General features: G+C 34.6%; 1 protein-coding gene across 1 annotated transcript; it reads right to left on the bottom strand.

Annotated features, from left to right (window-relative positions):
- Positions 1-1,888: 1,888 nt before the first annotated feature.
- On the bottom strand, positions 1,889-8,323 carry LOC143606492 (uncharacterized). Its single transcript, XM_077082249.1, has 8 exons — positions 5,522-8,323; positions 5,351-5,443; positions 5,169-5,284; positions 3,015-3,203; positions 2,824-2,931; positions 2,687-2,756; positions 2,099-2,197; positions 1,889-1,989 (listed from the first exon to the last, which is right to left on the bottom strand). Exons 1-8 carry the CDS (start codon positions 5,747-5,749, stop codon positions 1,897-1,899), a joined length of 996 nt encoding a protein of 331 aa, XP_076938364.1. The 5' UTR covers positions 5,750-8,323; the 3' UTR covers positions 1,889-1,896.
- Positions 8,324-11,542: the final 3,219 nt, after the last annotated feature.

Raw genomic sequence — 11,542 nt, 5'->3', positions numbered from 1 at the left:
GTTAAATCAAGGTAAGAACGAGAAGGTAACATTTTATGGGGATAATATGTCTTCAATATTGTTGGCTAAGAATCCCACGTTTCATGCGCGTACGAAACATATTGAAGTTGATTATCACTTTGTTCGTGAGAAAGTGTTAAATGGAGAAATTGATTTTAAATACGTTAACACGTTGGAGCAAGCTGCTGATATGTTCACAAAGAGTTTGCCAAAAGAGAAGATTGTGAAGTTTTGTACTCGTTTGGGAATGAAGGAAGCAAATATCGAGAGGGAGTGTTAAACGAGACGATATTTTAAGGGCGGTTCGGTAAATCTCATGGGGTGGCTTGGAGGAGATTTAAATAATAATTCGTTTATTATTTATTAATAAGTTTGTCTTATTTTTATTAAGTTAGTCTTATCCTAAACCTATTTGAGTTAGATTCAAATTGTGTATTTGAATACGAGTAGGACTCGAATTAAGGGTGTTATATAAACTATTGGTTCACATAGGTTTATTAAGTTTTTTTCGTTAGTCGTTTTTTCTCTTAATAAAAAATTGGAGCCTTTTTGTTTGTCAAAGAAAAACAAAGTCAACTGTGGTTGTTGATTTACTTGTGTGCAGACCATTATAGTCTTTTGTCCCCTGTTCCAAAGTTTCGTACAGAACAACAAGGTGAAAAAGAAGTAATACTTGTTTTGTATTCTGCATATATTCAAGATCCGTTCTTGATTAATAGTCGACTCGGCTTGTGTTATATTCAACAAATCCTCCATGTCCATCGCACACCAAAAGATAACAGTTAAACAACTCAAACTGTGGTTGACCCCATGATCTGCAACACACATGATCATAATTGGTATTTTTAATAAACTGAGGAACAACAATAACATACTTCATTTCAGCCCTTTTAAATGCATGTTCGTTTCTTCCAAACTAATTACTTTTGCAACTATTTGGCCATCATGTATACCCTCAATAGCCATAACAACGCTTGTAAATTACCTGAATTTGCATTCATGGGTAACCCACTGTTGATTTTAATTGGTCACCACCAACTAATACATAATTCATCAGCATGGTTTCTTGAATAATAATTTATCACCAACTCCATTTTTCTGTTAATTTGTTGCAATTTTCATTAAGATTCGCCTAGTGAAATCAACATAATCATTTTGAAGCGTAGAGTTTTCTGAAATTGGGATTGGTTAAACTAATTGTAATGGAAACTTGAGGTCAGTTTGATTTAATTTGGTCAATATCTAGTTTACACAATTTTTATTTAAAATCAAAATAACTAAAACCAAACAGAAACTTAATATTTATTTTTGTTAAAATTTAAACATTATTAAAGTCTATTAACACTTACATTCATCATGCATGAACTGTAAATGCTAATCCAGAAAGCAAGATTTCCTTAGTGAGCGAGACTCGCTAAATCAACCAATGCAAGTTTCCCAAGCTAGAGATTAACACAAAATTCATTGGTTTAGGTTTAGGTTTATCCCAAACAGTTCAGGTAAATTTATGGTCAAACCCGCCAACACTTTATCTAAAGTGGTTGAAATTAATTACCAAAACGTATCACTACTAGAAAAAATTAAAGGGTATGGGTGACACGCAAATGCGAGTCGTTGAAGCCCCAGTCATAAACGAAATATGACTCACTCCCGCGCGTCATATTAAATGACACACATTAATGACACCCATTTCTGACACGCTTTTATGACGTACATGTATGACATGCTTTCTTTACTCACAATTATGACACCAATTTACGACTAGCATTTATGCATGTCATTGTATACTTTTTTAAAAAAAATTGTATTTATATATATATATGTATATATATTGCATAATTACTAATTTTTACATTAAGTAGTATTTGTTAATATTCAAAAAGCATGCATATATGACTACCGGTAAATAAAATGTGATGCATAACTCGACCATTCTTCTCGAACATCATCAAAATCCGCATCTGCGTACTCGGTTTTGCCTCCCCCAACCTAAGAAAATTAAACAAGCAAAACGTTTCAAAATTTGGTCGAGTTAAAACGATTTGGTTCAAAACAAACGAATATAAACATGATCAAACATCTAATTTCTTATACTTACATTGTTATTGATGAGTATTTGGAGTCCTTCATGAACGATCTCTTTCATAAAGTTTAGGATATAATAACCACACTCGGTGCATCCCGGTTGAGTCGGACACTACAAAATTACAAAACAATATAATAAAGCTTACAACTTAACATAAGGTCTAACAAATAAAATTACTAGAATGCTTATTAAATTCATTATAACCTAAATAAGCAGTAGAAGCAAACAGTCTATTTTAACGAGTCTCTGATGCGTGCCATAATATATCTACTGCGTATATAGAGATTAACATAACATTCAACATACAGCGAATCCAAGGAATACAACCTAATTATCACTATCATATATCATACTAATATATATATATATATAACATCTACAGCTTCAAATTTCTACACGATTATATGACTGCTCGATTACGATTTTATTCCTACGCTACCGGAAAGGAACCTAGACAGCAAATTAGGAACACATAATATTACAGATGACTTTTACCCGCACATAATATTATATTATTTTGTCAATATATATAACACTAGGTTGTTAGTTTGTTAGTTTTGCTATTAATATATGTGTGGACTCTAGGAATTAAGTGTTCACCTTGCTGTTGACCCAGTTGACTTTTACCCGCATGTCGGATCCCGTTGTTACAGCATACAATACCATTGCCCTGCAATAAATAATAAAATATATTAAAGAATATAATATATATGTTTTCAATAATTTCTATTACTTACGAATCGACAATTTGCTTTAGCTCCGGATTGACATCGATAGGCCTTAATGAATCCAGATAATAGCAAGTAGTAGTCTTCATGTCTAATACAGCCAACACCCAATGTTTTCTACAACAACCGAAAACCAATTTAAGTCAAAACAACGTGTTCCTAATTTCTTTACGAACAACTATTTAAATTAAAATTCTGACCCGGGATTGTAGGGGACTATGATGATGTCATTTTTGTTTCTGTTGCATAGCCGTTTTGCTAGTAGTTTACTTGATTCATCAATATGTTTTGATTTCGTTTTACGTTCATCTGTCATGGTTGCAGATGCGGTAACAAAACATATTCCATGATCTTGAATGGGTCCATTCTTGATTCGCTCGTACAAGTACCTGTTAAGAAAAAAAGAACTAACCTAATTAAATAAATTGTTTCACAAACAGTTCTTGAAATTAATTTTTTTCACTTACATCATATATGAAGTAATAACAGAACCACTTAGCCAATCCAGTGTAAATACTGCCTCAAAATCTTCCATACTTAGGTACGTGTAGCTCTCATACCCAAAACAACCATCTTCACTCTGAACTTTTATGGCTTCAACCTTTGCAAGTTGTCCATCAGCCATCATTGCAGCCATCCTTAATATAGCACTTTTTTCGATTCTCACCCTTTCCTTCCTTTTTGCTCTCGTCATCCTTTTAGGAATCGTCTCCATTTGTTTTCTTCTCACCTTTCCTTTGCCTCTCGGCTTGTCATTTTCATCAAACGGTTTCGGATTATCATTATTCTCTTTCTCCATTTCTACTGCTATACCCCTCTCCTTTTCTTTTCCATTATTTTTGTCTTTTTCAACATCAGGTTCTTGTAACCGTTTTCGGTTTTGTTACTTTGTATTTCCGGTAATGGTTTTGGAACTGTTTTCGTCACCACTTTTCCCTACAAAAAATATAAATAAATAATATGTCCATATGCATTAAAATGTATTTAAATAATATTTACCAAGTCCGAGAATCGAATGACAAGTTGTCTTGGCCAACTTAATATATGTCCCACTCCATGTTTGACTTTAGAAATAAGCTCCTCTTCTAATAGAAACGGTAGTGGAAGATCTCCTTGTAAACTGCATTCCATCATAACTTGAATGTTCTCACCTACTTCCATCAATATGGTTCCTTTAGCGACTATATTCAAGAGATCGTCAACCGCAAGATAACATGAATTATCCTACAAATAGAAAGTACGTTAGTAGTTGACGAGACCAGCAATGATTTGTTATTTGCAAATAATAAGACTTACACATGGTTCATTAGGTGGTTCATCTTCAAAGTCTTCATTACCCCACATTTGGCAACTTCCAGCTTCGGAGGCATTATTCATACCCCTTTTCAGTTTATCTACCTCATCTTCAAGTTTGCCAAAGCGTTGATCCGTCTTCTTCTTCTCCGTGTCCATGTATTGCTTAACTGTCTTGGGTAAGAAAAAGTATCGAGATGGCGTAACAAACTTACGCATCCCACGTACAAGACCACGTTGTTCCTCAGTCCCAAGGGCCTGTGTAAGCACATCGTGTTGTCCATATGTATCCCCTACATTACTTCCTGATTGTTGTAGCATATCCTATAATTTGAGGATGAACAAAATATAATAAATTCAACCCCTGTCCAAAGCTACTTAATCAAGTTAACTGGTTCATTTACCACTTTTAAAAGAAAAGATTTTTAAGGTAATAAATTTCGTTGTAGATACATTAATCAAACCTGCGCAGCAGCGCGCAGATACACAGGCAGCAGGCGAGGACTGCAATAATCAAATCGGCGCAGCAGCGCGCATATACAGTCCAGGTAGCAAGCGAGGATTGCAATAATCAAACCTGCGCAGCAGCGCGCAGATACAATCCAGGCCAATTCGGCCCCTGTTCTATTGCTCACCAGGTAATTAGATTTTAATAATATTTTTATTATTATTTTTTGGTGTTGTTGAAACCAATCTAGGCCAAATACATAGAATATTTTCAGATGCGGGCCCGGATCGAGCTCGTGTGCAGGGTTTAAGTGAGCTAAAGCCCGGATCGAGCTCGATTGTGTAGTGTGTAACAAATACATAGAATATTTTCAGATGCGGGCCCGGATCGAGCTCTGTGCAGGGTTTAAGTGAGCTAAACCATCGGGTTTAGCTGCAACCGGGCGCGGTCATTTCAACTGCAGCAATGCTGCCATTGGCAATAGTCGACCAGCTACTGCAGCAATGGGGCGAAACTGTCTTTTACTACTTAACTAGGATTTTTAGATTTATCCCAGACATTTGTGAATCCATGATTTCGGACCGTAGCAGAACCTAATTATGAAAAAACTTACAATTTTATCAACAATCTCTTGGACATTTGGTTGGAATCCTCCAGTTTTAAGTTCTCTAGCCTTTTTCCACAACAACGACCTTTCAATATCGTCTCCTCCTTTCCGGTTTCTTGCATCTAAACAGCAAAAGTATATTAATATAACCAAATACAAATAAATTTTTTGATTATTTTAATACATACAATCTCAACAGTGAGTCCGGCATGTCCCTTTCTGCTTAAACGATGATTGTATTTATTCTTTGCACGCACTTCTTTATTTTTCTTACTTTGGTCCTGCATTATAAATTTAAGTTGTCATGCATTTTTCTAAAACTTAATTATCTATTAAAAGACACGAAAAGTTTAACAGACCTGCCACGCTTTTGAAAGTCTATGTGCTACAAAAACTTTCCACTCATCTTTTTTCACAGACGGATATGAAAGAGGAGGATTGAGTAATTCCTCCGCCTCGGGGTTATCATTATGATCCTTAATGTAATTTTTGTATAAATAATGTTTGATGTTTTTCCAACTGTTCCCAATTGATTGAAGAACGTTTTTCCGGCTCCTTGGGTCAACTATAAAATATTGCTGAGACATAAAACGCAAACAATATTATTTTCAACATAAATTTAAGATAATATGAAGTTACGATCAGAAGTTAGACTTACCAAAACATATTCCCATATTTCTTGCTTTGTTTCCTCACCAACGTCGGTCCAAGACTTATAAATTATAAGAACCATATTTCTTGCTACCATTCCCTCAAAACTAGCAAGTTTTTTTGCTTCATTTCCAATTGAGACCCCTCTTTTGTTGTATTTAACAAGATATTTTCCTTTATTAGGTTTTGAGTTTATAGTCGGACCTCTTTGTGATTTGGAACCTTCATCATGATCCGAACCCGAATTCGATTCCATGTCACCACAAACAACCTGTTTCAACTTAGCGAATAATATATTAGTTACAGCCATGAATTAATTAAAAAAAATAAAAACAGATCCAAAATAAAATATTAATTAAACACACCCAACTAATTCAAATAAACTATTAATCAAAGCAAAACTAAACACAACCAAGAACTAAAATAAAAACACAAAATATAAAGTTTGTATTATCCAAAGACAGTTTAAACTAATATGCCATCAGCATCCATGCGTGTACACAAAAAATCTTCATCAAGGTCTACTAAAGCAGAGTCTTGTGTAACATCAACAGTAGCCTCAAATTCCAACATGTCATCAATTTCATCAGTTGTTCCATACTTGTACATCTTATGTGGTGTGAAGCTAACAACATACAACTTCTCATCTTGCTGATCCTGAACATAAAAAACTTGTCTAGCTTGACTTGCTAGTATGAAGCGTTCGGTTTGGTGACCAAGCATATCAAATTTAACAACCGTGAACCCCAAATTATCCTTTTTTACTCCACGACTATCAACCCAATCACACATGAAAACCGGAACGGTAAATATGTGATAATCAAGATCCCATATCTCCTTTATACGACCAAAGTAAGTAACAGCTCCATACACGGGATTAGAATCTTTTGCATTAGCAATCTGCATAGCATGTGCAACTAAAGATACTTCGCTACATTGAGTTGTTTTAGATTCATCTCGAGAAGTTGTATGAAATTGATACTCATTTATGGCAAAACCACTATATTTAGTAACTGAATAACTAGGCCCTTTGGCCAACCAACGAACAGTGACACTAATATCTTCCCTGTTAGCCAAACGTTTTTCAACCTAATGGAAAAAAAATTAAAATAATTTAACAAAAAATATTAAAAAATATATTGTATTTCTAACAAACTTATTTAAATATACACCTCGTTCTTAAACCAACTGACAAAAGTCCGAGTGTGTTGGTTTTGCAACAATGTATTGTTTCGAGAGAAACGGGGGTTGAGATCCTTCAATTCCAACATATGTTGCCTAAATCATAGAAGTGAGAAGAATTTCGATGTATTAGACAAGGAAGGCTAAAATAAAATAAAATATAATATACATTTTTTTGTAATTCTTACTCTATATAAGGCTCCACAACAGCAGTGTTTCGTAATACATAAAGATGAGCTTGATCAAGTAACTTAGCATCCACAACTTCGATGGTAGCCCGTGATAAAGGCTTGCGGTGCGGGTTCTTTCATCAGCATGTTCAAACGGATTGCCAATTGATTTCATGTTTTTTAAGTAGTTCGAGCAAAACTCTAAGGTTTCTTCTGCTACATAACATTCAGCAATGCAACCCTCGGGTCGATAATGATTCCGTACATACCCTTTGAGTATTTTCATGTATCTCTCAAATGGATACATCCACCTAAAATGAACTGGGCCACACAACCTCACCTCTCTAACTAAATGCACCATCAAGTGAATCATGACATCGAAAATCGGAGGAAAATACTTCTCTAACAAACACAAAGTTAATACGATGTCACTTTGCAATTTGCTTAGCTTACTAACATCAACAACTTTACAACACAACCTGTTGAAAAAATGGCACAAACTTATGATTGTTTTCCTCACTTTCTCGTGTAACACCCCCTTGATTGCAAAGGGAAGAAGTTGCTACATCAGTACATGACAATCATTAGACTTCAAACCATTCATCTTTGAAATATCATCAGACACGAGATTCTTGAAGTTAGAGCAATAACCGTCAGACACTTTTATGTTAGACAAGGTATCATAAAATAAATGTTTCTCCGAGGTATTTAATGTGTAGCAAGCAGGCGGAAGAAAAATTCGGTTCCCTTTCGGTTGAGTTTGTAATTCAGCCTTAATTCCCAACTCCTCAAGATCTTGTCGGGCGCTTAACCCATCCTTCGTCTTGTGAGGCAAATTCAACAACGTCCCATAAACACTCTCACACACATTTTTTTCTATGTGCATAACATCTAACTGATGACGAACAAGCAACTTCTTCCAATATTCAAGTTAAAAAAAAAATTGATTTTTTATGCCACAATTTAGTTCTCTCGTCTATACTTTCTTTTTCCTTCTTTGATGTTTTATCCTTTGGAGTTTTTTTCTTTGAAGATTTCTTTGACTTCTTTGACGTTTTCTTCTTTGACGTTTCCTTCTTTGACTTTTTCTTCTTACCCCATTTATTCTCAAATCCCTCTAGATAGTCGTAAATTTCTTCACCTGATAATGGGTGTTTCATAACATCCCTCTCTTGTTGATTGTTGAAATCTTTTTTTCTTTAACAGAAAGGATGTCCAAGCGGAAGAAATTTTCTGTGGCCAAGAAAGCATACTTTTCTGGACTTTGGCAACCATAGTGAAGAAGTATTCTCTGAACATATTAGACAAGTATGATAACCTTTGGTAACACACCCCGAAAGATTACCATATGCAGGAAAGTCATTTATAGTCCAAAGTAATACTGCTCTTAGATTGAAGTATTCTTGTTTATAAGCATCAAATGTCTTAACACTTGTTTCCCACAAGAAATTTAGATCTTCTATCAATGGTTTCAAGTAGACATCAATATTGTTACCAGGTTGGTATGGCCCTGATATCAATAGAGTCAACATCATGAATTTTCTTGACATGCACAAATAAGAGGGAAAATTATACGTTATTAGGATAACAGGCCAACAACTATGCTTGGAACTTAATGACTTATGAGGATTAATACCATCGGCAGACAAAGCTAATCTAATATTCCGATCTTCTTTTCCAAATTCTTTCCACGTGTTGTCAACAAGCTTCCAAGCGGGGGAATCACGAGGATGAGTTAGCTTACCGTTATTGACTTTGCCTCGTGCATGCCAAGTTAAGTCATGTGCGATTTCTGGTGACGAAAACATTCTTCTAAATCTAAGGATGGGAGGAAAATACCACAAAACTTTTGAAGGAATGTTTTTGGTATTTTTCTTCCAACGCGATGCGCCACAAGTTGGACATTGAGAAGCGTCCTTATGTTCTTTCCAGAATAGAATACAATCGTTTTCGCATGCATGAATCTTTTCATATTGTAGACCTACTCCTTTTAGTAACTTCTTGGCCTCATATATCGAGCTAGGGATCGTACTATCTAATGGCAAGACATATTTTAAGGCACCCAACAATGCATCAAAACTAGCATCAGACCAGCCATATTGACCCTTCAAATGTTGGAATTTCAATAATCCACTAAGTGCATTATACTTTGACCCTACATAAAGTGGCTTATCACATTCTTCAAGAAGTGATTTCAAAGACTCGGGTTCATTGTCAACATAGGCGAAGGCATCATCTAGCATTTCCTTTGTATAGTGATGATCACTTGTATAGTTATCATTAAAGTTGGGAGGCCTAGAGTTATTAGGAAGTTTTTCTCCATGAAAACACCAAACTGTTGGTGCGTAATGTCAGTAGTTCAGTATCTAGTGTTTTGTATGTGTCTGTAATCGTGTTAGATTGGTTGTTTTGGTTATAATTTTTGTTGAAACCATTGGCAAACAAATGATACCGGATACCAATAATAGAGTGGTAACACAAATTGATACATTTTTTACAGCGACATGGTATAACATTTGAGTTTGGATTATTGCTTTGTGCAAACTCTAAAAAGGCTCCACACCTTCGTCATATGCATTTGATAGTCTATCAAATGAAATCCATGATTTATCGATGCCCATTTGTTTCTACTTGACACCATGACAAAAAAACCAAAATCAAACTTTCAGCCTAAATGTAAAATGTATACACAATACAACACCAGGTAGGAAATCATAAACAAATCATAAGTTTCTACAAGCAAGCATAAACACTCAATAGTATAACCCTATACCCAACTATCCCTACTTAACTATTAAAACCTTTACATTTTACATGCTAGGCACCTAAAATTCATTTTTATTAAGCATAATTCAAAGTTAGTAACAACTTCTAAGTTTAGCAATGGATGATATTCTACTTCATCCTCAATAATATAATTGAAAAAAAAAATTTGTTGTCAAAATATATATAAATATAGATTTCCTTAGTAAAGATAATTGGTTTTTCATCACAAGATTCCTTTATTTTATGTTAAGACATCAATGAGTCCAAAACTAGCTTTCATTAAAAAAACAGAATAATCGAACCGACGAGAAACTTTCTGTTATGATTTTTTGATAATCGACTTTTGTGGTTCTGGTTATGTGTATAAACAGCCGAATTAACTAAACCGACGCTAAACCAGTTGTCATACCTTTTATAAATAAACAAAGTAATTTGAACTATTTATAACCAAAACCAGTCGGTAAAATATTAAAATAAAATCGTCTTAGCCAATAAACGAACCGAACCAACTCACCAATACATATACAGATGCCTAATTAGATCTACAGCTACAATAACAAATTCATATAAAATTATAAACTACTTCAAAATTATTAACGAAGTAACTGATGAGTTTTTGATGTTAAGACATATAAAATTATAAACTACTTCAAAACTCAGGCAGTCTGACATAAATTTGATAAAAAGCTAAAACAGAGTTGAGTTTTTTTGAGCTCAAGCCAAGCCGATTAACTGATTTCAGCAAAAACAACTAATTAACTGATGAAACCATAACCGATTAACAACATTAAACCTAACCCTAACAACATTTGAAGGAACATACCTCACTGTAGATCAACTCGAAACCCTAGCTTGTGTTGCGATGTCCTGGAGGAGAAACCCCCTAGCTAGGCGGTGGTGGAGGAGGTCCGTCGTCTTAGCTAGGCGATGGTTGTGGAGGACCGTCGTCTTCGGCGGTGGCGGCGGTTGTCGTCAATTTTGGGGACCCGGTTATTTTTTGGCGATGGTATGAGAAGGGAGAAGGGAAAAGGCAGACTGTTTAATTTGGGCGCTAATTTTGAGAAATATAAACAGATATTAAGTTATTTTATTTGAGATTAAAAGATGACACTCAAATATGACATGCACCGGTTATTTTTTGAAATTATGACCCTGATTTAATGACTTACAAAAATAAAAGTCATAAATCCTCTAATTTTTTAAAAATATGACGTGTTTTTAATGACAGACACATTTGCACGTCATAAATTGATGCATGTCATTGTGAGCAGGTTATTGAAGGCCTTTTTTCTAATAGTGTATTCATCTTCTTGTATGAAACCCTCAATGCTTCAATTGCATCTTCAAATAACAATTAGCTTAAAATAGCACTTATCAAATTTCTTATATCTAAGAGCATTCTAATCTCATTCCCTATAATTATGTGATGGAAGTTTGCAAATTATAGGGTGAGATTGTGAGTGATTGTGAGTGTAAATTATATGGTGGGGAGAGAAATGTAGTAATTTTTTGTAAATTTTGGGAATCATAGTTTCCCCTATTTATTTTTTAATATTTGTTGGATTGGTTGTGAGTAGAGGAGGGAGAAAACTGTAATAATAATAAAGCCAT

This window comes from Bidens hawaiensis, unplaced genomic scaffold (genome assembly GCF_021521415.1).
Source record: "Bidens hawaiensis isolate Kalapana, Puna unplaced genomic scaffold, B.hawaiensis_p1.1 tig00002123_1, whole genome shotgun sequence".
Taxonomy (NCBI): domain Eukaryota; kingdom Viridiplantae; phylum Streptophyta; class Magnoliopsida; order Asterales; family Asteraceae; genus Bidens; species Bidens hawaiensis.
Note: the sequence above shows the minus strand (reverse complement) of the source record. Positions and strands in the feature narration are given on the sequence as shown.